This window comes from Daldinia childiae, assembly GCF_008694065.1.
Source record: "Daldinia childiae strain JS-1345 chromosome Unknown Scaffold9, whole genome shotgun sequence".
NCBI lineage: Eukaryota > Fungi > Ascomycota > Sordariomycetes > Xylariales > Hypoxylaceae > Daldinia > Daldinia childiae.
This window is the reverse complement of record NW_022984650.1, coordinates 737,416-763,879: the sequence shown is the minus strand read 5'-3', so window position 1 is coordinate 763,879 and position 26,464 is coordinate 737,416. Positions and strand designations below refer to the sequence as shown.

The 26,464-nt window shown below is 45.2% G+C and overlaps 7 protein-coding genes across 7 annotated transcripts; 5 read left to right on the top strand and 2 right to left on the bottom strand.

The window, feature by feature from the left end:
- Positions 1–91: 91 nt before the first annotated feature.
- Positions 92–2,301, top strand: GL218_07442 (Meiotic recombination protein rec8; the record flags this gene model as incomplete). The annotated part of the gene is made up of 4 exons (XM_033584197.1): positions 92–110; positions 175–211; positions 300–575; positions 651–2,301. 4 exons carry the CDS (start codon positions 92–94, stop codon positions 2,299–2,301), a joined length of 1,983 nt encoding a protein of 660 aa, XP_033432511.1.
- A 644-nt stretch (positions 2,302–2,945) lies between these two features.
- On the bottom strand, positions 2,946–4,741 carry GL218_07441 (Rab proteins geranylgeranyltransferase component A; the record flags this gene model as incomplete). Its single annotated transcript, XM_033584196.1, has 3 exons — positions 2,946–3,298; positions 3,511–4,583; positions 4,668–4,741. The coding sequence occupies 3 exons, from the start codon at positions 4,739–4,741 to the stop codon at positions 2,946–2,948; spliced, it is 1,500 nt and encodes a 499-aa protein (XP_033432508.1).
- A 520-nt stretch (positions 4,742–5,261) lies between these two features.
- GL218_07440 (Exosome complex component rrp43) lies at positions 5,262–6,275 on the bottom strand (the record flags this gene model as incomplete). The annotated part of the gene is made up of 1 exon (XM_033584195.1): positions 5,262–6,275. The coding sequence occupies one exon, from the start codon at positions 6,273–6,275 to the stop codon at positions 5,262–5,264; it is 1,014 nt and encodes a 337-aa protein (XP_033432509.1).
- Positions 6,276–9,898: 3,623 nt separating this feature from the next.
- On the top strand, positions 9,899–10,753 carry GL218_07439 (uncharacterized protein; the record flags this gene model as incomplete). The annotated part of the gene is made up of 3 exons (XM_033584194.1): positions 9,899–10,176; positions 10,502–10,597; positions 10,666–10,753. 3 exons carry the CDS (start codon positions 9,899–9,901, stop codon positions 10,751–10,753), a joined length of 462 nt encoding a protein of 153 aa, XP_033432325.1.
- Positions 10,754–13,267: 2,514 nt separating this feature from the next.
- Positions 13,268–15,892, top strand: GL218_07438 (Ferric/cupric reductase transmembrane component 7; the record flags this gene model as incomplete). Its single annotated transcript, XM_033584193.1, has 1 exon — positions 13,268–15,892. One exon carries the CDS (start codon positions 13,268–13,270, stop codon positions 15,890–15,892), a length of 2,625 nt encoding a protein of 874 aa, XP_033432324.1.
- A 3,796-nt stretch (positions 15,893–19,688) lies between these two features.
- Positions 19,689–22,324, top strand: GL218_07437 (uncharacterized protein; the record flags this gene model as incomplete). The annotated part of the gene is made up of 17 exons (XM_033584192.1): positions 19,689–19,931; positions 19,985–20,146; positions 20,200–20,307; positions 20,360–20,430; positions 20,490–20,600; positions 20,652–20,678; positions 20,731–20,773; positions 20,832–20,874; positions 20,926–21,016; positions 21,066–21,079; positions 21,128–21,244; positions 21,301–21,706; positions 21,757–21,828; positions 21,881–21,927; positions 21,974–22,047; positions 22,115–22,245; positions 22,300–22,324. The coding sequence occupies 17 exons, from the start codon at positions 19,689–19,691 to the stop codon at positions 22,322–22,324; spliced, it is 1,785 nt and encodes a 594-aa protein (XP_033432319.1).
- Positions 22,325–24,884: 2,560 nt separating this feature from the next.
- Positions 24,885–25,786, top strand: GL218_07436 (uncharacterized protein; the record flags this gene model as incomplete). Its single annotated transcript, XM_033584191.1, has 3 exons — positions 24,885–25,271; positions 25,337–25,536; positions 25,609–25,786. The coding sequence occupies 3 exons, from the start codon at positions 24,885–24,887 to the stop codon at positions 25,784–25,786; spliced, it is 765 nt and encodes a 254-aa protein (XP_033432318.1).
- Positions 25,787–26,464: the final 678 nt, after the last annotated feature.

Below are 26,464 nucleotides of genomic sequence, written 5' to 3'. Positions count from 1 at the left end.
GATATTAAGGCCATAGCTTTCACTTCAAATCGATTAGACGCGAAACGCGTCACGCGCCAACCCCCCTAAACCTCCTTAACCCCTTTTCACGATGTTCTACAGCCACGAAAGTAAGTCATAAATCTTTATTAACTCCTTATAAAACGTGTAACCTCCACTTACACCATATAATAGTTCTCACAAGCCGCCAATATGGCGTTGCGACTATTTGGTAAGTACTTTGTTCCTGGTGCTCTTCCTTACAGTCTATCGTCTGCTATGTCGGGAAACGATATGTTGACTTGGCTAACGCGTCGAAGGCTCGTCGCGACTGTTGGAAGTCGTTCAAGTACTAGGAAGGTGACCCGAAAAGCAATACAAGAAGTCGATGTGCAAAAGGCATGTGGAAAGATCATCGAGCCAGGCGCGCCAGTTGCCCTGCGCCTTCAGGGTCATCTGCTCTACGGAGTATCACGCGTCTATAACCAGCAATGTTCTTATATGCTTTCCGACTTGCAGAAGATCCAGGCGCATATGCATATATTCTTCACCAAATTTGGTTCGAACCAGCTCGACCCAGAGGCAGGACAGACAAGGTAAGAACTCTAGGCGCTTAAGATAGTAGATACTGCGCACGAGAAACCAGTTGTGACTGACTGGTTCTTCGCCAGACCAGAGAATATTTTGATCATGAACGATCCCGATTTCGTACCAGATATGCGTCTTCCGCAGTTCGATCTCGACGCATTGGTAGCTAATAGCCAAGCGACCAATAAGACATCCTCCCAAATGTCTCCTTTTGACAATACCCTCCTTTCAGGCTCGGGTAGTCAAGGTGCGGGTTTCAATATACATTTCGGCCTACGCCATTCAGATTCCCCTGGTCCCCAAGGATCCCCTTTTGGTCTTCAAGGGCTCTCATCCTCGCAGAAACCCGACGCGGCTCAATTCATTATCGACCAAGAAGATGAATTCACAGGAGCAGGCGACTGGGGAATGGAGATAGACGAAGATGGAAATATCATCGAGCTAGACGAACCAGCCATAGTCCAAGACGAAATGGAGCTACCTCCTCTCCCACCAATGGAAGACGAGAACCAGGAACACGTGGATCGCGAGCAACAGGACCAGCAAAATGTTGATGGCGAAGGCGACATCGTCATGATGGAAGGAGCGCAACCAGAGGCAGGAAACCCCCTAACGGAGCAACCTCAAGACGAACATGATCTCTTCTTAGATGATAATCCCCAGCAAGCACCTTCCCGACGAAAGAAGAAAGCCCATATGCCGGTTGTTGACGAAGAAACGCAACTCTCAAGAACTGTCTTAAGAGAGTGGCAAAAGGAATACTTGGATAACTGTGGCGCTAAGAAGGGGCGAGCCGGAGCAGCGCAGGCAAAGGCGAATGCTATGCTACTTACATTCGGCCTTGGCTTAGGAAATATCGGACAGAACTTGGGTGTTCCTGGAATGGTCCATCCGCTGGCCCTTGACTTCTCGGGAGACTCCCTATTTACTGCCCTTACTGGACTTGGAATACCTGAGAAGCGCCGTGGTAGACGTAGACGCCGATCTGCAACCGAACTCATTAAGGATGACGAGCAAGATGAGCGCCGAGTCAAGCCGCGACTTGATAGTGAAGCCGACCAGCAGGGCCGTGGCCTAGAAGACGATTATGTCTTCGACCAAGACGCACAAATGGTTCATAGTCCACCTGAGGTTGGCCGAGACGCCCAGGCGCCTATGTCCGATCATCTTTCTTCCGCCTTGCGTCTGCCCTGGAACCGAGGTTCTTCTGCTGTGCTGGGTTCATCTGTTCGCGGCTCCGCGAAAAAGGGTCTAATCCCATCTAGTCCCCTAGCAAATCGCGGCAATATCCAGGACATCATGCGCTTTAGTGACGGTCCAGCATTTGGCGATGACGGCTTCGATCTGGGCGGTCTCCACTCTCAAGACGACTCTTTCGATGGATTTCAACTAGCCGAGGATGAAGTAGAAGAAGGCGAGCAGAAGAAGGACGAGTGGCCGACTATCGATATCGAAGGAGGTAATTTCCTCGTGTTCATAGACTCGGCGATTCGCGAGAACGGCGAGCGTCTCCAGGACGAGGATTTCGACAAGAATCGCAGATGGGTCGCCTTCGACGACGTGTTCGTCCCCCGCGAGACACCGCGCGCGACAGCCGCCCAGGCCTTCTATCACACGCTCTGCCTGGCGACGAAGGGCAGACTAGAAGTCCAGCAGGATGGCGAACCTAACGTACCCTTCGGCAGCATCTGGGTCGGCGCCAAGCTAGCTGATACTGCTGATGCTGAGGTGTGACTGGAGAAGGACTAGAGTCGTACGCATATAATATCCAGGCTCATTGCTCAAGTTAAGCATTCTTCACCGACGTGTATCCTTATTACGTCTGGTATACCTAGGTACTTAGGTACTTAGGTATCTACTATTACGATAATGAGATCTCTGCTGAGGCTTAGACAAGTGAGTGGGCACTAATACTACTATCAGTGATTCCTTCTACTTCTGGACAACCCTACTGACTACCGACGCTAGGAACCGAGGATCTAAGCTACTGAGATTCGGAAAGGGAGATGATTTGCGTTGTTAATCTTGCTCCAAGTGAGTATAGTATGTGTTGGCTTTTCGAACTGGTATACTAGAGCCGGTGGATGATAAGCGCTATCTAGGTCATTTGACCGGATATCGCGAGGCAAGATGAGAGTGGTCATGGACTATAATTTGCGTCGTAATTCACTTCTTCGACGAGGTACGTAGGTTTAAGAAGTTTCTAGGTAAGCTAGGTAGCAGCTTTGTCGCTAGCTCAAAGGACGGGACCTAGCACAGATACGATACGCTGACTTAATGTATAAATGGATAAATAACATCAGTCTTATTATTCATTCGTTGCTTTAGGTATCTGGTGATTAATTGACTATGTACTCACACCTAAGCGCACTAAGTAACTAATCGTAAACCTCTTCATCATCGCCTACACCCTCGCGGTCTTCGAACACCATGTACTCGTCTCCCGAGACGGTATCGCCCATAACTAATTTCCAGGCATCTTTAACTGGGCCTAGACAACCGTCGTCGAAAGAAAGGTTTAGAGGTGGTGATGGGAACGCGAAGGTGCGAGTTTCCTCGCGGGTTACGCTTAAGGACTCTCGCGTGCTGAGGGATTGCTCATACTGTAGCTTATACAAACATACAGGGATTGGACTTCCCTCGGGAGAAGCAGCGGTCAGAAGATCGCTTAGAGCTGACTCGAGCCGCTGTGCCGATTGAGGACTTGCTAGAGTAGTCAAGTATATTACGCCTATACCATAGAAGCAATGGTTAGCTATGTTTTCTTAATTTTCATGCAGTAATGAAGATGTAAAAAAGAGAAGTTGGTGCAATCAGTTTGTCAGAGGTTGTTTTCCTCAGCGCGTAGCTCGGACAATGTAGATAAGTATTCGTTATGTTGGATCATCATAACACCAGGGAGCAGTGGAGTGGAAAATATAATAGGAAAAAATGAAAACTTACTTTGACCGGCGGGACATTCGCCTGTTTCATTGGAATGCACAAATATGTAGATTGGGCTGTCATCTTTTGTTGAGCCTGGGAAGGTTACTACAGCGACAACTGGGGTCGGGGCGCCTTCTACCACAATCTCAAACAAGGATTTGAGGGGCGAGTTGACTACAGCGATGAGCCGCGTGATGGTTTGTGCACCAGGAAGAGCGTCCTGTTGTGAGGTGACCAGCTTCGTCGTGCGGACTGATATTCCATTTGACAACTCAAGCGAGATCTCGTGGCCATCTGAGCTATCACTAACCTTTGCTTTGGTATCAAGCATGTAAATGCCACCACCTACCGCTCCTGCACGACACGCCACCTGTGCAACCTCCGAGGAGCCGCCCCATTTGGGATATACAGCGCAGAAGCCGGGACCGAATAGACCCATAGAGGTAAGGTGACGATTAATTGTAGTCAGGCCATCCGCCACCGTAATGCGGCCATCCAGCGTCAGAGTCAAAGCGAGGATATACTTCTGCAGATCCTCGCTTAGTTTGAATTCACTAGCCAGGAATTCCGGTAGCAATTTTTCTTCCTGGCCCTGCCAGACAGCCTTCTGCTCCTCAGAGTCGTAGTCGATGACGAATTTGAGAAACTTCATCAAGGACCGTTTGGACTTGACCGGTATAGCTTGTGTAGCGAATACATCTTCTCGGCTACTGGGAATTCGGGCTAGCTTCGAATTGGGCTCGTTTGCTTCTGCATCGAAGACGAAGAACGAGCCGACTGCGAGGAACTCGACTTGCCTGTATGCCCGAGACGACACGAGCTGCTCTAGAAGCTTGGAGCGGGTGTGAATGATTTGGGGTGCTAGTGCTAGTGAGTATGCTCGAGGGAAGGATAGGCCTAGATCTGTCGCATCTGCATGTTTCCACGCTTTGGCATTCTTGAAGATAGGCTGTTTCCCTGTTGTTGCATGTTCTTCACCATGTGTAGCAGCCCAAGCATCCGCCTCTTGTAGACTAAAAGCAGCTTCATGCTCGCCGTAATAGTCATTCGGGTCAACGTGTAATATGCGTTTGTTCGACCGCGAGAGAGCTCTTCATCGCGGAAGCAGACTGGGTCAGTCAGACGAAGCTCCCGACAATACGTATGCTACTCGAGAAGAGAAAGATTTTGCTTACAGAGCCAGTAGCGACTGCTGCAGTCCCGTGCCGCAGATCACTACGTCCCATGGCTCGTCTCCTAAGGATTCCATGATGGAGGGAAGAAGAAGGTCATACAGGGTTTGCTTTTCGAAAATTTGTAGGATGGGAAATGGAGCTTTGAAGGTGGAGTCAAACTAATTATTTACGGAAGATGACTAAAACCGAGAATCCGACACTAAGTGGACCCACCCGCTAGCTTCACTAAAATGGCTTGGATTTTTTTTGTCGCATTTTTCTTCTTTCCAACAACCACCGCTCGCCAGTATCCAGCGTTCTGCTTCTCCGAGGCGCCATGATGCTGGCAATAGAATAGCCTTTCAGTAGGCTATTCGCTTGAATGAGCGGGTAGACCAATTATTCGTCCCGTATCTACTGTCCTGGAATATCGCCTGATAGGATGGTTCGAAGGGTTGATACATCTCATTTCAATTATGTCTTTGCGACAGAATTCTTCAATTACTATGATAGAAATTTCAGGCCTAATATGCAATAATAGTCTCCTGTCATTTAGTTGATGGCTTTCTCGTAGTAGTTTTATATTCATTCCACATTCTGGGTATCAAGTGATTTCTATTGTAAGACAGCACGGAACTCTTTCCACCGTGTTGCAGCTACAGTAGCAAACTCTCTCATGAGAGCAGGACCAACAACTGTTCCACCACTCTTAGATATCGTCAAGACCTTTGCTTCTCCCTCAGTATTATCAACCACCATCGTCACGGTCTCATCGCACAAGCTTTCCTCCAACCTGTCCGGGTCCACCAGGATCCAGTACTGTCCGCTCCCTTTCTTCTGCCTCTCCCTTGCTGTAAATACGGCCGCTGTGCAAGCTACTGGTAGCCCGCGTATGCTTAACGGGATTGGTTTCTTTTCAGTTGGCCGAGTGCATAGCACCAACTCGCGATCGACATCCCAATATGCGTAAGGGAGCTTTGTATCTCGTAGAGCAGCTATTATTGCTGCCCAAGCTACATCGAAGGGGTTACCGTCGAAGGAAATAAATAGTACATCAATGTATAGTACCCAATATGCCTTGACTTCCTTTGTTATTTCACCGATCTCTTCTTCCTCAGTATCTCCCCCACCTTGTATTTCGGAACCATCATGGTATATTCGCAAATCTTCCGCATTCAGGAGCTTCGAGCTATGTAACAGAGAGAAAAGACGTGTGCTCAGGGTCTGCGCGAGTGTAGTCGGTGGTACCCCAGGCAGAAAGTTGGGTGCGCAACCAGTTGCTAGTTCAACATTCGGTACTAGCAGATCGTAGTCTCTCAGTTCGTCACCAATCGTAGTATCATCGGCTTGCGGGGCACGGTAATTGGGGATCTGAGAGGTAAAAATGGTCTCGCCACGTACACCACAGATAACGGTTGTGTCACCAGAGCGTACCACAGCACTACCGTGCGCGTGTGATAGGGATGAAGTATTGACGCTGTATGGGCGTGCCTGGCGCGGTTGTCGCCCATTTGTGCGTGAGGACGGTGTTGACGAATCTGAAGGCTGGAGGTTTGCGAGAAGGAATGGATGCGGGGAGAGCTTTGCAAAGGTCGCGCTCGATAATGTTAGGGAATTAGATGCGGCCATAATTAGTGCTATAGAGCCAGACTCGGACTCTAGAGTAATTGACCAAAACTGGCGATTTGGAATTCGCCAATGCCGTGCAAATGTTTGGAAGAGTTGAAATTTGAGATGGATCCAACCCAGCCTTGCGGGGCCCTGGTTTAAAGAGAGGGACAAATTAAGTCATAGCCAATTAATGATGATTAGTCCATAAGGCTACAATTTCTGTGTAACATTCCGATAAGATAAAGCTGAATTATGTACTTCGTACACCAAAATGTACCTAATTTTATAACTTTAGACTCTTCAGTTCGAAATCTATGATAAATCCTAAGACGACCTTTGAAGTGCTGCCATTAACGGAGCACCATCCATATAGTACGCAGCTTGCTTAACCAGGCCTCTGTTTTCCCCAGATACCTCTAAGCAGATGAAAGCAAAAGCCGGAACCACAATTGTCTCCTTTTCTGGATCATTCTTGACTTTCCACGTTATATGGCATGGTTGATAGATCTTATTGTCTATCATATCTACCGTGCATAGCTGTTAGTTACCCCTTATGTGCATTTTAAGATTGATATTTTTCAAATTTCATCTTACCAAAACTGTCGATTTCGTGATGCATCATCTCGAGTCCTGCCCAAGTTCCCTCAAGGAATTTGCGTAGCCCATCCAACCCGTCAAAAAGGGGCATGTTACCAAACTGCACTTTCGCATCTTCCGTGTATATATCTGCGAGTCTTGACACGTTGAGGGAGTCATTTGATTCATGGAACTTGGGGAGTATTAGTTTTAGTACCTCTTTCTCAATGGGGCCCAACTTACCCTGAGAAGCCATTCTCGGATTTCGGATTGTGTCGTAGGTACAAAAGCCATAGTTCCAAATACTCCTAGTTGTATTCTATATCAAGATAAACCATTGATTATTTATTGAATTACTCTGGTACTCTCCGTGATACTTATACTTTTCTGTAATATTCCTTGCGACGTTTGAAGGCTGACTAAATCGTGGTGACCATTTTCCTCTTTAGGAATGGTTGGGTTTAAGGGGCTTGTCAACAAACCAACCCTATTACAAAGAAGCAACATGAATACCTTAATATGAAGAGTATGGAAGAGGCTGGGCACTTACTGGTTTAGGATATATATATTATAAATCAAGTTGATTATCGTCTAACTCTATTCATCAACGTACCCAACCTCCAGATTACTAGATGGTACTAAACTTGCCACCAGACGTAATTAATACCTTCGCCCCTTTAATAAAGCTCTACCAAACGAGGGATCTAACACCTACTAGTTGAGCCATGTATATGATGGAAGTTCTAATATATTCCTGCTACCATACTCAGTTAATATTAAGGTCTAGCATGGTTTAACTAAAATCAAAGTTCTTATAACTATGTCACATCGCTTCGGGTTCCAGAGATACTTAATACTATGCAGGTACCAGGAGTTTTCTTTAAGGAGAGCTTATTCTAGTGCTAAGCTGGCCTTATATAGGTCACTTAGTTTACTCATCTGAACCTATCATGTTTGGTATACTACCTGGATAGAGTACTCTATCCCGTATGATTGACAGAGCTTCTGTTATAGATGTCTCATTTAAAACCTAACAATACATCACACCTTTCGAATTGACAATACTGAAAGGTAAGCTCTGGAATCATGGAAATCTAGGGCAAAAAGTACATGGCTACCCCTATCAGTAGTCTAGCCCTATATAACTTGACAACTATTTATATGATAATAGTTTTTTTTTTTATTACTTTCTACCTATATCCTCACAAGGAACATATTTAACATCCATAATGATGTGACAAAATGATTATCAACACCCTAATATGCTTTAGGTACATATATGTATAGTAAAATACTACTAACTAATTTTAGGTAGTTACCTTAACTTAGGTATTCATAAGAATACTACCATATCTACTACTGGTCAACAAAGAGAGACCTGCCTATATAGAAATATCCCTACTGAGTTTCTATCAATGAATCATTGACAATACGAAATTGGTATTTAACAGATACCTGTTACTTACAACCTTTGGTATTTGTAGGATAAGACAATAATGATAGACCTATGTAAGTATTGGTAAGACAGGAACTCTTGAACTGTTGGGACAAAGTACCTAGCTTCTACGGTAAATCAGGCTATGGTACTTAGGTACTCTTTAGATCTTTCTAAGTACATAATATAGTTGAGTGAACAACAGAATCTCTTTGCAAAGTAAACCTCAGGACCATTAGCGCTAGAACACACGGACCTTTCATTAGACAAAGTATCCTTAACTGCCATGAAGAAGGTACGCCGTGAGGTCTTTCTATGGCGCGACTTCCAATAGAACCTGCTTGTGAATCATCAATATCATGAGTTGCCTATGCTACGGAAGTTGATGCCTTAGAAACCTTCTCATGTAGACCGTGCACCGGGGACGCTAAGGTGTTACCTACGGATAGGAGGAAGGAGCTAATACGTACTTGTTCTTTTTTGAAGGGTTTTCATAAGGTAGGTACTTACCAATTACTGCGGCGCACGGACATATATTTGTTGAAAGTGACATGATTCACGGTTCTGTAGTTACTTCGTTAGGTAGTTACCTCGCAGCTGCTCTTTCGTAGCGCCGCAGCTGCCACGTTCTTTCCTTCTTCGTTGTTGCCTAGTCAGTGTTAATTCTACCGAAGGCGGTGAAAAAAAGATCTGTAGACTGATCGCGGTTTTCTATATATTTCGGCGGTCCCCCCTCACCATCAGAACTTTTCCTTCTCCCACTTCCATCTTCATACAACTCAGACATCAAACAACATATCTTCATATAACCTTAAGTACCTAACCTAACCTAACCTAACTTAACCCTTATACAACCTACCTACATTCCAAACAACCAACTATATTCATTAACAACCTCACATACCCAGCTTTCCATCGCGTTCTTCAACATGGGCACTTATACTTTTAACTTACAATCAACACATCCTTATCCTTATACCTTTACATATTCTCCTACTTCAATATCTCCTCCTCCCACCTTTATACTAGTAAGTCTTGTTTTCACACGTCCTATTCTAATGTATCTTCCCCCATCTTGCTTTGGTTTATCCTTATTCCTGTGTCGCTGTTGCTGGTTCTCTCTTGTACCTTATTTCCTTCGCCTTGCATTCATACATATTACCTTTAATCGGGTTATTACTTCGCAGTTCACACTTGAGCTCCATCATCTCTTATCTTTATATACTCTGTCCCTCTTCCCCTTATTCTTCTGCGCCGTATTTTTACGGCTTTTTACTCTTGTGGGTTATATTCTAACTCGTCTCCTTTTAGCTTATACTATCGTTCATTCTGTAATGGGGATATATTACGTTAAAACTCTTCAACTTTAACTCCCTAAAAATTATGGGCCTCTACATAATTTGGAAAGGCTATTAATCTACTATCTAACGGTATGTCTTAACTATTAAGTGTTATATGTTATTATCGCCATGCTGACAGATCTAGGAATAACTCCTTAATTAAATTTATAGTTAACCCACCGCGGAGGATAGGAACTACCTCCGTGATGTCTGTGGAGTCGCGCTTACAAATGAGTTCGACGGGGTAGACGGCGCTGCGCTTGCGAAGCCAGCGGCCGGCCAATTCTACTATGAGGTGTCCGGTCGGCCTTCATATCTTCAACCCTGATTTAGCTGCTCGGATGGCTACGCTGGTCGGCGAGCATTATAGCTTGGACCGGACACGGCAACAGCCATCGCGGGACCGTCGTGAGGAAGCGATACATTTGTTTCGCGAGGGTATTGACGAGATTCGCAGCAATCTCTTAAATGCTGAGCCCGTTGCTGAGCCCGCTGATGAGCCTGCTGACGAGCCTCCTGCCGACTCACCTGCCGCATTGCCGGTAGCCCAGCCCGCACCCCAGCCCACGTAAGAACTTTCTTAATTATTTTCTTATAGATAAAAGCTTACTAATATATTCACGGATAGGCCCTCAAAAAATATGAGGCAATATGGGGAGACAAGATCCTACCCTCATTGGGGCGAGATGAGATGAAGCGGCTCTTCGACGCTACTGACTTAGAGGCAGCTAACGAGTATACTAAACAACACTAAACAACTACTACTCTATTTCTAATATTAAAGTACCATAAAAGAATACTATCTCCCTAAGACGTTACAGTTATCATCACTCACCATAACCACGGGAGGAGATGGGGCGGCTGTTCAACGCCGCTGACACGCGTTTCTTTAGGAAGCGCAAGAACAACCACCTCGGTGCCCGTCAAAACGGCACAACGTACCTGGAGGCCGCCAGTAAGTTGTTTTGGCGGTGGAAAAAGGACGGCCAGTAAGTTAGCTCTAATACGTGCTTTTATTGTGATCTTGATTCGCTAACGGAATACCTTGAATTTACAGCCGGCCAACTGTCAATGAGAGGGTGTACCTCCGTGACGTCTGTGGTGTTCGACTCACCAACGCGTTTGACGGGGTAGACGGCCGATAGTAAGTATCTCATTGTCTCTTCTAGTGACGCTGAACTTTAGAGAATATAAGACTAACTTTTAATTCTACAGATGGAAAGTGTTTCCTAACTTATCTCCCATACCTAACCTAAACATTACACGGCAAGCCAACCACTCCAGCGATCTACTAAGCTACGAGGCTCATGAAGTAAACCTATTCATACCACAGGCCAATCTCAATGAGCACATGGTTGTGGTGGGGTTATATAAGTACTTAAAGTATTAACTACCTACCTGTTATATTATACTTAGTTTTACTAGGCAAAGCTTGACTATTAGAAAACTTCACTGAATCAACATCAATTATGTACACCTTTACCAAACCTAACTTAATAATACGTTACCTACCTAAACTTTATTAACTACTACTTTATGTAAACATGTCATCTTATCTATAGCATGTCTCTAGGATAACAGCGGGACGATCTGCATGTCATAGTAAATCGGACGCGCGCCATTAACACTTGTTCCTTACTGTGCACTGTAAAGCCATACCCATCTATGGATCGGGTAGTGCGGGATCTTACGTGTCATGTATTTTAAGAATTTCCGCTTCATATTTTAGCAGCTTGGAATACGTGTTAAAAATGGCTACAAACTATAAGTCTATCACACAATCACAAATTCGTAGGTAGGTAGTTTCGGAGAGACAATTGACATTTGTCGTTTTATTTATTTGATTACTAAGACTTGTTTAAGCCATTAGAGCTCGGGTGGAGAACTACATAAGAGGTACTTAATTGTCAGCAAATCAAGAGACGCGATTAAGCGCCGAGTTCTATTTGCTTTTTGCTCCAATCCCGTTGCTTCGTCATCCCAAGCCCGCAGACCCCAAGGGTTAATTTCCCTGCTTATATCGCTGAGCCCTAGGGGAATATAGCTGCTTCCGCTCCCTATTCGACAGGTCTTGATTGAACCTCGCTTGGCCGTAAACCCCCAATCGGCCGATGGAATTAGCATGGTCAATTATCGCATGGTCATTATTAAATTTGTCCAATGGCGTAAGTGGCTGCAGCGGTTCATCGGTTCATCGGTCGGCCAACTTCGACAATTCGGAGCACAATAACCGCCGAATGACGACAAAAAGCTTATCACGTACTATCACGTACATAGTATTCCATACGGGGCAATCCTTACGGTGTAACGTCCCTTTTGGAGATGGAAGAAGTCACGATCGAAATCCCAAGTAACTATCTAATTTTCCCTTAGCTTTTTAAGTAAGGAAATCCTTGTTGTCTTTACCAACAAGCAAGTAATTACAACAATAACCTTTTTATTAACTATTAATACCTACCTACCTAGGTATATAGGTATGTATTCTATCGCTACATACTTACCTAGGTATATACTTGTCACCTATGGAAGCTTTACCTAGCTCGTGGTTCTGCATGATGCAAATGCGACGTACTGCGTACATATGCACAACTTAGCACAGAACAATGGACCCTTGCCAACGTACCGGCACGGCAAATCCTCCCGTGAGCTACAGTTAGCTTCTTATTCCCTACAATAGAAGGATAGGATAGGTATAACCCCTGGGCGATATGTATGTATGTATGTATATATGTACAAAAGTCTAGCGCCGACGCTTATTCCGTGGAACGTGCAGATAGACTAGAACTTGAGCAGTTCTGCGGGGAACAAAATCTCCCATTTCCCATTTGAACGACGCCAGCAGCCAGCCAGCCAATATCGAGGTACGGTCAACCGCTGGGTGGTGGTCCTGCTCATCAACCGATTGCAATCTACACACTAGCTTTGACCTCTCTTCCCACGAGGCCAATCTCGCAAAACTCCTATTGGGCGTCCTGCAAGGAGATCGCAGGCCTAATGTGGTAGTTGTGTGACGGAAGAGACTGACAACCTTGTTGCATATTTCTGCATTCTGCATACTACTACATATTGGCACCTCTTGCATACAACTTTACTTATTTTACTCATTTAATCATTTTACTCGATTTAACTTGACTTATCTGTCCAAAAGGGATCTAATTCCCCACCCTGATGCCCTGTCACCGCGATCCTGGCTATTCCCTGCTCGCTTTGATATGATATATACTTACCTGTCGTTCCCCGGTACTCATCTCCATTGTCGATCCGGGATCTCTTTTTTTTTTATGCTTGCCTTTTCGTCGTCGTTGTCAGATCGTCGCCATCTTATTCAATGGCTACCATTGCTATCCTTCAGTGTCTTTTAATTCTGTGAATTGGGGAGTCTGGCATTCCTCATCACGCGCTATATCATAGGACTTCATTCGTTCCAAACTATTCCCAGGATTATACCTAGTGCCGATGTCAGCGCGTAAAGACTACTATCAATTCTCATTCTCACCCATGTAGTAAGGAAATAAGTTAGAAGGAATTAAGAGTAACGTGGGCCTCCTGACAATTAAAGATCTTGTATAAGCCAAAGGTTTGGAGCTGGTCGGCATAGTAGGAATTGGGGGCGCGATATTAATGAACATATCGCCATTTCCCATCTCCTAGCCCTAATAATGGCCGAAAACGCAGCGTCAGCCATGGCGGGAGCGACGAGAACGCTTTCGGAACTTGCGAAGAGGATATATATCCCATTAACGGCGACAAGCCCGCCAGGCCTGGTAGAAGCGAATACAGTCGACCCGTGGAGTCAATCGGGGAAGTATGGGTTAGGATGGACTTACTTCAGTCTCGCGCTAATGGCGCTGGTGGTATTGGTACGGATATGGCATTGGTGGCAAGATAAAATTCGACAGGCGATATATAAACAAGAGGTGGAACAACATTACCGAGATATATACAGCCTCGACCCCGAGTATGCGCTGCCGACAACCATGTACACGGGCCAAACCGGAAGACAGTTCTTCCCCGAGGAAGCCGGAGTTGGCGAGAAGAAGGATTTTAAGCCGAAGTCTGACTTCTCCGCCGTTGGGCCCGTCTTAGACACGCTCGCTCTCTTTAGATGGGTCTTCTATAGACCCATACCGGACATCGTGTGGAAGAAACACCGGTTTACGTTTTCGTCGCTTGCCGTCTTGTTCGTCGGGTTCGTCGCGCTCGCATTCGTGTCCCTGTACGTGTTCCTTAAGCAGCCGCTTTACTGGGATAGCATCCAGTACGGTTCGCCTCCCGTGGCGATCCGTGCGGGTATGATCGCGATTGCTATGACCCCTTGGATTGTCGCGACTAGCATGAAGGCGAACTTGCTCACGCTTATCACGGGGATTGGGCCGGAGCGACTTAACGTTTTTCACAGATGGGCGGGATACTTGTGCCTATTCCTTGTTTTGGTACATACCATTCCGTTTTATATCCAGCCTGTCTGGGATGATGGCGGTATGATGGTTTTCTCGAAGTTATTCCCCGAGGGAAGTGGTGTTATCTATGGTACTGGTATCGCATGCCTGGTCCCGCTCCTTTGGCTCTGCGTTGCCTCACTCCCTTTTATTCGTAGGATGGCTTACGAAGTTTTCGTTACACTCCACGTCCCGGTCGGGTTCGTGTACCTTGGCTGCCTCTTCTGGCATACAAAAAACTACTTGGCGTCTTGGGACTACTTATACGCTACGATAGCTATCTGGGTGCTGTGCTATTTCATCCGAGTATTCAAGCTTAACTGGGTCAAGCCGTGGCGAATGTCGTTTTTGGTGGGAGACGAGGCAGCTATCACTCTGATGACCGAGAACGCTATTAAGATAACGATTCCTACGCAGATGAAATGGAAGCCCGGGCAGTATGTCTATCTACGGATGCCTGGCATATCATTCCTTGATAATCATCCGTTTACCATCTCGTCGCTTTGTAGCGAGGACTTCCCTTCCGAATATGGCGAGCAGTATAGAGACTGCACCTTGGTATTTAAACCCTATGGCGGGTTTACGCGACGAGTGTTGGAAACTGCTATTGATAAGGGACCTTTTCATACGTATCGGGCGTATCTTGATGGCCCGTATGGAGGCATGCGCCGGGAGCTGGCTGCATTCGATACATGCATTCTGATTGCCGGTGGAAGCGGTGTGACTGCGCTCATGTCGCAGTTATTGAATTTGATCAAGCGTATGAGAGATGGAAAGGCCATTACTAAGAAAGTAGTAGTCGTATGGGCTCTTAAACGACTTGAGGCGATGGATTGGTTCCGAGAAGAGTTGCGTATTTGCCGAGACTCTGCACCGCCGGAGAGTGTGACGTGCAAGTTCTTCGTCACTGCAGCTAAGAGACAGTCTCGAGCCCCGCCTCCTCGTGAGCGCGGACCCCGGCCACTTAGCAATATGTTTCATGATAGATTAGACGGATTCGTGGCGGGTATTGCCTCGAAGCGCAATTCCCAACTAATAAGGGATGAAGCGCAGGGTAACCCAGACTACGAGCGTGAGCTGCGGGCAGAGGATGAAGACAGAATTACTGCCCTTCCCCAACCAAAATACCTGCAGCCACATCACATCCCGCCACAAGGTCCACCGCCTTCAAATCGCCTCTCTGCTCAAGAGGAGTCTCTTCGCAGACTCGAGGGTCGGGATCTTAGCGATACCGAAATTCAAGAGCAACCGGCCCCGGCCCCTACGGACGAATACCCCGAAGACAAGCCTAAGCGGGAATTCCACTTCCCACCGCTACAGACGCACCCGGACAAGCAACCGCATTTTAACTACGCGCCGCCGTCACCGCGGCGATTCCCGCCCACTCCCAGTCCGGAAAACGTTTCGGGGGAGCCTTCTGAACCTGTCCTAAGACCACCCGAGTTCGCTCACCTACGCACAACAAATCTACCTCCAGCACCACCCCCGCAAGCACGTCCTACATCGACGTTCGGCCCGCCATCCGGGTTCGACTTCGGGTTTCCGGAGACGCCGACGGAGTTCCAAAAGAGCCTGATGCGGTTCGCGTTTCCAGTGCCGCACCAGATCGACGGGGGGTGGAGCGTCGAGTACGGGCGACCGGATCTGGGCTACATGCTGCGGGAGTGGACAACGGGGGGTTCGGACGGGAGAGGGATTCTAGGTAGGAGGACGGCCGTGTTTGTCTGTGGTCCACCGAGCATGAGAGAAGGTGTTGCGACGACCGTGGCTAGGCTGCAGGCGGAGATTTGGGGCGATCCGATGCTTGAAGAGATTTTCTTGCATACGGAGAATTATGCCCTATAATGGAGAGGAAAGCGTGAGAGGAGGGGTGGGGGGGGGTTGTATATAAATAAGAAAGATGATATCTTGGATGAGCGATGGGCGTTTGGGACGGATGCGAATGCGAGATACCACGACCCGATGAGGGCTTTCATATATCAAGTACGTATATATATATATATATATACCTCGATACCTGTCTGGTGAACCAAACCAGACGTGTATTTATAACAGATAGGTTGGTCTGGTCGGTGGTGGGTTTGACGATACTATACTGCCTCTGGTCAACTGACCGATGGGGTTAATGAGCTAGCTGCTATGTTATATCACTCCTATATACCCTGAATAATTAATACATTATGAGTCTATGTTTATTGTTAGTATGCGATTGGGATAGAAGAAAGAGACGTAGGTAGGATTAGTGCTGATAGAACTTGTATCTACTCCACAATCATCCTCCTGTCGAAGCTATTTTAATATATACCTATATTTGAATAGTTGGCTTTGTAATATGGGTTGATTTAACGATTATTCACCATGCTCACTCTCTACTTCACTCCCCGAGTCGCTACCTGGGGCCCTTCCTGGCCAAGCTATCGGATGCCTATCCTGGTTCCTATGCTTTCCGGCGACGCCTCCATTCGACTACTTATTTGGACCAACAGAGATACGTTAAGACTACTCTACTGCATATACTCTACTCCAACCATATCCTACGCATTACTAAGTCGATTCTGATTATATATAGGTCCCATTATACGACAAGGTCCTAATGAATTCGTATTTAATTACGTCGCAGCTCTGCGAGGTACTACGACCACGACGCATAATTCTAACTATTAACCACTATCCTATAACCATAGCTAGGTAAGTCGACATCTACCAAACCGAAAAGGTCACCAAAGCCAACGCCTACCTGGTCTCCCAACCCGCCCCAAACATCTTCAACCTCTTCAATTCCGTAGATAGAGATCTCCACCGCACCAAGCGCAAGCTAGTCGGCACAGCTATCTCAGAGCGCGCAATCCGCGCCTTCGAGCCCGTCTTATCTAGCCAAGTCGACATCTTCCTTAGACAGCTGCTACGACTACATATTTCTTCTCCGTTCACCCAATGCTACTCCTGTAAATGCGACGGAGCGCAGTAGATATCTAGGCCTCGACATCGTAGGCCATTTTTCTTTTAGCTACGATCTCTGCCTGCAGACCGAAGAGACAGACCAATCGCTTCCTCGTCCGCGCTATTCAGACGGGGAAGTACCGCGGTAATCTAAATATGCAGTTCCTGTATATATATAAGGCACACTTGCATAGCGCGGTTGGCTGTTTTTTGTATCCGTCTTAAGACGAATTTACGCGCTTGTTGGGTGGTTTGGTTGTTCTTGTCTTTACCCCCGGGGCACTTGAAGAGGCTTTGGAAATGATTACCTCTCGTAGTGTATGACTTTGACTATCTAGACGGCGAGTAATTGAACACTGGCTATGTACCTAATCCATGTGCAATTATTTTTGGACCAGCTTTTAGTTTCTGTTGATTCCAAAAACCCCCCTTTTCTTGCTGCTTGTTCACTATCTGGCGGATACCCCTTTTCACCCCTATTTCGTAACTCCTCCTTCCTTAATTCCTAAAGTGGTGTGATGTCTTTGGAGTAAAAGATGGACGCTGTCTGTCTAGCTAAGTCATTCTGATTTTTATTCTTGTTTTATATAGAAGAGCATGACTGCTGTAATTAACTTCACGTATCATTATCTGGTTTGGTCTCTTACCGGAAACACTTTTGGGTTACTATTCACTTTTGTAACTTAATATAGTATCTCCCAGCATATTAGAACACTTTTGTAGGTACTTTTAAGCAAATGCCTCAGTACGAATGTTGTTTCTGGCGTATATCGTAGTTCTATCACGTTAGTCGCGGTCTTGCTTGACGACATGGTGATAGGTCTAGACCAGGCTAAGGTAGCAAGTTAATACACAACAAAGTATTCTTTTTTTTATCTAATTGATATTTGTTTTGTTTAATTTTACAATTTGTTCCTCCTGGTACAACTATGACACATGATCCTCACGAGCTCGGAAGTGAGGCAGACCTTACTGCTTATTTCCTGACGTATCTGTTTAATGCCTTATTATACTTCTCCTCTTGGCGTAATTCCTCTTCCAATAAACATTCGGGGCATTGAATGGATGAACGATGTTCCCAAGATCGGATATGAGAGTCGATCATACTCAAGCGCCAACGTTCAGGGAACTTACCCCGGATATGCTTCCAGTAGCTCTTCTTCGTCGGACGATGCCGATAGCAATAGGAACAGACGGCTACCGCTTTGTCGGGTTTGCCGTTGGACTTGAATGGAAGTATGAGGTGCAAAAGCGTGCGCAACGCTATGCAGCTATGCAGAGAAAATTGACGATGCTTAATGGCTGAAGGTATTTCCATGTTGGCCAAGGACGAGGCACGTAAGAGGTGTTTGCAGGTGAAGGCTAGACAAATCTTCCCCAAAGGATCGAGAAACTCAAATATTGAACAGAGGAGCTCAGGAGGGAGTCTCGCAAGTATTGATGACTGAAATGTCGGCGATGGTCCGAGAAGCTACGATACGATAAGGTCAGCTAACAGATCAACCACATCAGACCAGGTTTTGGTTTACCGTTTCTGGGATGATGAAATGACCCCAGAAGATGGGAGCGTGGTCTCTTTGACATTGATATATTGCATTATCAACGTAATCCCATGAATACCGACCGTGATAGGAAGACATTGCTGATCTAGGTTTAGAATAGCCGTCGGGTTTCGACTATTAATTGAAGAAGTTCGTTGTTGGTTTTATTTTCAATCTATCTGGGTATTTTGGTATATGAGGGATCTTGACAAGTGCCTAATATTTACTGTATTCATGATTGTATCTATGGTGATGGAAATACATCCTAGCAAACACATAGGCTGATGGCAGCTGACAACAACTGATTGCAGTTGCACCACAGTGGTAGTTGTAACATTATCATGATCAAATTTTTATTCCCAAATTTTATTATGTCGATAAGTGTTCAAGAGATATTGTGTGTTACTCATTTTAAATTTTCTTGGTTATGCTTTTTACATTGTCTTTTAAGGTGAGCGTATCTCAAGTCTTTTCATAGCCTTGATTTGTGAACATAAATAAGTGGAATAATGTACCTGCATCTTGCTGGCATTCGAGAACATTTTTTTATAAAAAAAAGGGTTTAAATATTTAAATGGATAAAATGACTAATAAAATAATCGTCAAACTCCAGGAATAGAAAGTTTCCCGAATTGAGTCCAGAAATTATCTCGGGTAACATACAGAATAAGTTTAATACAAAGCACGACATGGACTTAATACGATGGTGAAGAATGGCGTGCGCTGGTATCCATATTGCGCAACACCCTTGGCAGACCCTATATCACTTTTCAACACATTCTGGATCTCCTCGGGATATTTCAGCTGGGTTTATCAATAAATCGTAACGTTGTAGTGGGGTATTACCACACATTCGACCGAAATGTAAACCGTGAGGGTGCAGAAGTCCCTCTAGATCTCCTAAGAATACTACATATTATCACGTCTTAGAACGCTATATTATAACGCCCTCCACTAGGGCCGCTAAACAATGCGTCTTGGTCTTTGATCGTCTGCCCGGGTGTCTGGAACCCCCTGTTCAACGCGTGTACCAGTTGATTGATAAATTCTTATATAGATGAAGGGTACTCGTCTGCGGCTCCCTATTAATATACTCGATTTGTTATTCCCAAGAAGTGATTCGTGCAATAATATCCTTCTCCTTTGAGTATAGACGTAACATGTCTTTTCAACAACCGACTACCACGCCTTTGGGTGTCGGGTCCGCTGCGACGTCCGATCATGACAGCGTGAAATCCAAAGGCCATCCCGACGACAAGCTTCCCGGCAACGTTACACCCCATACTCCAGCAGCATTGGCACCAAGAGAGGCTGAGCGTATGGAATCGGTGATCGGTGATGCTATTCTACGTTTCTTGGGCCTTCGAAAAGGCCCGAAGGTTAAGCCGTATGACCTTGATGCGGTTCGTAAAGACCTTGGGCTTGATACATAGAACCAATAGCTAACTCGACTAAGATCGCAACACAACCCAGTATATGGGATTCCGAGAACGTGGAAGAATTGAAGCAACTCTACATTCACCCCCAATGGGAAAACTGGTCTGCTTTTGACCCTAGTTTCCGATGGACGTGGAGAGAAGAGAGAGCGGTTCGACGGAAGGTTGACTGGAAGATTATGGTAAGAGATACCTATTTGAATATAAGCAAGAGAAAATGATGCTGACTGTTTAGGTCTGGGTGTGTATTATGTTTGCTGCCCTCAACATCGACCGAGGAAATATTTCCAACGCCGTTTCGGACAACATGCTAGAAGACTTGGGCCTTAGTCGCGCCGACTACGTAAGTCGCATCGTTAGCTACTTGTTAGGAGTCCAATGTTAACGATCAGTAGAATCTTGGTCAAACTATCTCGCGAGTTGGCTTTCTGGTAGCAGAACTACCTTCCCAACTTATTTCCAAGCGGTTGGTTCTTAATGTAGTTAATGTTCTAGGTTAAGAGTTTAGCTAATTGAATTTCCCAGTATCGGTCCTGATTTTTGGATTCCGATCCAAATCTGCATTTTCAGCGTTATATCAGCAATGCAGTTCTTCCTCAAAGGCAGAGCTTCTTTCCTCGCCACTAGATACTTAATGTGGGTTTGAGTTGTTATTGGTGGTATAGGCTTGGCTAACACCTAAATTAGAGCAACGTTCCAAGGTGGTTTTATCCCGTAAGTATTCCTTGCTTACCAGACTATAATAGCTTTACTAACCTTTTGATAGGGACACGATCCTTTACCTTAGTTACTTCTATACTGGTAGATCTGTAAGCGGCTTTCCTCTTGGGTATTGTGTATATCGAGAGGCTATACTGACTTTCCTAGCTTCCTATTAGGTTAGCTTGGTATTGGATGTCTTCACAAATGGGTAGGTCTTCATAACTTAGGGTTAAAATAACTTTCTAATCTCTTGTTTTAGTCGATATCGGTGTCGGTTTCGCTGCTGTTGGTCTCCTATCCATGCGCGGTATCCTGGGGTACGCAGGTTGGCGGTGGTTGTTCCTCATTGAGTAAGTTTATGAGCTTCGCGAATTATACGGTAATAGCTAACATAATTAGGGGTGCTTTTACTTGTAAGGATGATCTACACTCCAACGCCCGCGATACTAACCCTATTGTAGTCTCGGTTGGAGTTGCTTCCTTCTTCCTCATGCCTCAATCTCCGGCTAAGACAAAGAGCTGGTGGAACCCTAAAGGGTATTTCACCGAAAAGGAAGAGAAGATTATTGTCAACTCGGGTAAGCTTGTCGAGCATATACACATATATATACTTCAATTCTAACTCCACTACCAGTTATCCGAGACGATCCTCAGAAAGGAGGAATGTATAATCGACAAGGTCTCTCCCTCAAACAAATATGGGAAAGTGCAAAAGATTACGATATGTGGCCATTATATGCTCTAGGTCTATTATTCGGTATACCGAAATATCCCGTCAGTCAATACTTGACGCTTTCCTTCCGAGGCCTAGGATTCAACGTCATCCAGACCAACTTACTTTGGATTCCGAACATCGTCGGTTCCAGCATATCCATGTTAATCATCACTGCGGTGAGCGAGTTGATAAATAATAGGAGTTTCGTATCGATGGCGGAAGATGCTTGGTTGTTGCCCTGTTTCGCTGCTTTGATAGCCCTGCCGGATCCGATCAGCCCTTGGGCGTACTTCGCCATTGCAACAGTGTTGTTGTCATTTCCATAGTGAGTACTACGCTAAAAGGGGGAAATTATCAAGAACTAACTGAGCTTAGCACCCATCCTATACAAGTCGCCTGGACGAGTAGGAATGCAGGATCCGTCCAGAACAGAACAGTCTCTGCTGCGTAAGCTAATTCCCTATTCTAGTATTTTATTATTCTAACTTTATTCGTATAGTATCTACAACATGTGGGTTCAAGTCAGCGGAATGATCGGCGCGAACGGTGAGTTTTTCCCTCAATAAGAAAAGTATAATTGCTGACTTTATAGTCTACCAACCCAGCGACTCGCCGCGATATTTCAAAGCAAACAAGGGTTTACTAGTTATCTGTATCTGGATGTGTGTAAGTACCTATAGCCTTGCAACTCTTCTATCTCCTCATTTACAAGAGAATACTCAACTATTTACAGATAATACAATACCCGGGTACATATTATTACTACCGATGGAGAAATAATTCAAAGGCGAAGAAGTGGGATGCTATGACTCCAGAAGAACAAGACAACTACAGGACGACTACAACCGATAAGGGTAACAAGCGGTAAGTTCTCCCCCTTTGCCAGTCTCGGAACTTTTTAACTTATTCGTTTGATAGACTCGATTTCCGTTTCGCAACTTAAAAATTGACAATCATGATCAGCTAAAGGAGGAAAACTAAAAAGGGGGCGGATACATACACTGCCCTCAAAATTGGTAAGATTTTTGGTGCTGTTTTGATCCTTTCGATTGGAATAGTAGCCATAGCATGGTGAATATGGCTTATCGCGTATATGGTAGTGGTATTTGAGTCTAGAAAGGCCGGCCGTACTATATGTTCAATATTGATACCTTCTTTGATACCCTATCAAATTTGTACCTAACAAACAGTTATTCTAGAGCAGCCATTTGTTAGAATTATGGTTCAAGGCAATTGTATATGACCTTTAAATAGAACTATATATACTTACCTAGATTATCAGTATCGTTCTATTAGAAGTGAAAAGGAAATACACTGGAAACTCTACTCCAGCCAGAATATCCCGTGGCAGGTAGTCTTTCCCACTCTGACATTATACTATTGCTGGAATCCAATAAGATTATCCGGTAGGATATCCGCTAGATACTTGATCCATATAGCTAGAGAAGCTAGAGAGCGTATGTCTCCCTCCCCTTTTTTTAAAGGGGCATGGATCAATAAAATTCCCAACTATGCTACTACTGAGCCCTTATCTTTCACTCCGTGCTATACGATACCTTATGGTTATAGACGTTTGCTTTTTAGCTAATAAATGGACCATCATCTTATAGGTTGTAAAATCCTCCACAAACAGCCTAAGCGTTTGTATGTCAGATTTTAAAGGTGCTCCGTGTTGAACGAGCCCTCTATATATTACTATTGAGGGATAGCCAGAAGTCAACCGCTTTATTACTACCACGATGCCCAGTATTATAAAACATAGGTAATCCCGTCTTCCTGATTACGGCAAATACACTGGCGGCTATTTGTTGCAATACTACTAGTTATTGGTGCAGCTTGTATTATAACTGCTTGTATGTGCAGATTAATACCTTTGATTGATATCATACATAGAATGAATGTTAGGACAAATATAATTAAATTACTAATACGCTCCCTTCTATACTTTTTCGAAGGCGCTACGCGCTTCTTATAAAATAGGTACCCAGTCCTAACAAATTTACCCCTGAGTCTACCCCTAACCCATTATTTCTTGACAGTATGTAAGCCCATCGACACTATAAAAGGAGTTTGAATAAAGCGCGCTTAAATAAACTTCAAATAATAGAAACCACGGAAAATCAAAGTTAGCCTAATATTCTTACACTCTTGTAAGTCAAATATAACATCATTTAAATGGCCATGTTTTCATATAAATTGTAAACTATAGAAACAGAAACCATTATCTATGCAAACGATACTTGTTGTCGAAAAATAATACACTTTACAACTTGAAAAATGCTACCGATGGTCTCTTAGCCACACCATAGCTTTTATGATTGCATTATCAGAACGTTCGAAGCTAATATGAAGTAGTTACATCTTCAATAACTCAACTCTTTATATAAGCGCACCATAACGCAAATCCAGCGCATATTCGCCTTCCATGTTGTCAAATACGTACTTCGTGCTTGTGATCTTGTAGACATTATTTAATTAGGGGCCATATGCCCACGTCTCAATTTTAACCCATAATTCCCTTTCTCGCATAACAGCCCTGGTTCATTGTTGCTCACTAAATACCCATATATCAAGACTTCAAAGGAGTTTCGAAGGACGTGCCTTGATACTTACAGTGCGTACGATTATAATGTATATATAGCCACAGGCGAATATCCAAGTAAAGACGTCACAGAAGAGAACGCCACAGCATCTCCCAAGTCTTAACAGGTCGCGCCCCTCGGCGCCCAGGTCATCTACAGAGATAAGGTACAACTTACCAAAGATACCAGTGAGCTCGTCGATGGACGTCGGCGAGTATTAGGTCACATGGTCCTGAAATAAAGTTTTCTTTTTCTTTTTCTTTTTTACACACCCCTCTTAGACTCTCCTCCACTTCCTTTCCTCCAACCATCTGTCTTCTTCTATCTTCATCCCATCTCTATTTTCATCCCATCTCTCTCAACATCACCTCTTTCATCTTCCTTAAGCCATCTACCATACCATCAGCGTCCACAGCTATTACATTGTAGGCTTGCCGAGTATACGCTCGCCTGACAACACTGTTACTGACACTGACGCCGAGTATACCTGTCAAGTACCAAGTATAATCGCCGCCTATACATGTCAGAAGTATAGTCGACGACTATACCTAATACTTGTTACTTTGGTCCCCACCTGCCTCGAATTTCTAGCTGCTTCCAATCAGAGTGGTCTAACCCTTATCTCACGATCTTTTCCACTGAGCACCCGCCTTACAAGTGGTTATCCAAGCTGCTCCCGCCCTACCAATTCCCAACTGTACCCGCCTTACAAACAAATTCACTACTCTTTCCTGCCTCGAAAAAAGTTAAACCCTAAGCACACAAATTTCTTCAGTAAGTTCCTACATATTTATTTATTTCTTCCATCATCCACCCAATCCTTCTTCTCTCAACTTCATCACGCCACCCACTTCTGAAATCAGGTTAACTGACATCTCATTTCGAATAAGCATAGTCCAAACTCCACCATATTATTTAGACATGGCCGATAACCAAGGAGCACCTGGGCGTGGCCTGTTCACACCTGAGCTGGCCGAACAGGTTCTCCAACTAGTCGGCGTTCACGTGGGTTTGGACTCTCGACCTGCATCCGAGGATGTACGTGAGAGGGCCATTCAGCTCTTTCGACGAGGCATCGAGGAGCTTGAAGCCGGCCGCCAGCCCGGTGTCGAGCCTGATGTCGAGCCCGCCGATGACTTTGCTGCTGACCCTGTTGTTGACCCTGTTGTTGACCCTGTTGTTGACCCTGTTGTTGACCCTGTTGTTGACCCTGCTGCCGCGTTGCCGGTAGCCCAACCGGTAGCCCAGCCCGCACCACAGCCCGCACCACAGCCCGCGGCCCAACCAGCGGCCCAACCCCCCGCCCGCGTAAGAAACAAACTTTCTTAATAATTTTCTCATAGATAGAAACTTACTAATATATTCACGGATAGGCCCTCAAGAAATATGAGGCGATATGGGGAGACAAGATCCTGCCCACATTAGGGCGAGATGAGATGGGGCGGCTGTTCAACGCCGCGGACACGCGTTTCTTTAGGAAGCGCAAGAACAACCACCTCGGTGCCCGTCAAAACGGCACAACGTACCTGGAGGCCGCCAGTGAGTTGTTTTGGCGGTGGAAGAAGGAGGGCCAGTAAGTTAGCTCCAATATGTACTTTTATTTAGTGTGATCTTGATTCGCTAACGGAATACTTTGAATTTACAGCCGGCCAACTGTCAACGAGAGGGTGTACCTCCGTGACGTCTGTGGTGTTCGACTCACCAACGCATTTGACAACGCGGATGGCGCTGCGCTTGCGAAGCCAGCGTCGGGGGAATTCTATTACGAGGTGTTCGCCTCTTGGTACACGGTGGTGGCGGCGGCGCCGGCGGGGGGAGCTTAGTGTTGTTGTGGTTGGGGTTTCGTTTTGTGTGTTTGGTCGGTCTTCGTGCCGTATAGAAAGTTTTTATCACCTTGGGTGATCTATCATTAGTTGATATGGTGGTGCCTTTGGCATCATTGGCGGGATATCCAAGCCCAGTATCACGGAATTGCAAGCAGTTTGACTGTATTCTTTTGACGATGTCTTATAAGTGATATGAATATTTCCCGTGACCATCCATAAATTAGATGTCACCTATCTTATTAGTTGGGACTAGGTAAGACTACCTAATCTATGTAGGTAGATAGTCCCGGTGGGTTTCATGGAAACTACCTATTCATGGTATTTCATTTCCTTATCTATAGAAGTTTCATACATCCGCAAGTCCTTAAAAAGATATGAAGTATTTTGATTTCGTTACCCCTGATGTCTTGGCAGCGTTGTGGCTTATACATATGTAAGTTGAAGAATAGGGGTTGTGTACTTCCGTACTGTGCGAATAATGTCATTATCGGGTGTTCGATAACGGTAATTCAAACGCCACAATGCCACATTCAGTACCAGCCTCCAATTAGCGTATCTGTTTACATGTACGGGGAACACTAAGGTTCTTAAGACTTGCCTATGGTTTCCCCTTGTTACATAGTAAAATACCTTGTTAAATATTTGTCTTCACCAAGTCGCAGCATTCATCTCATT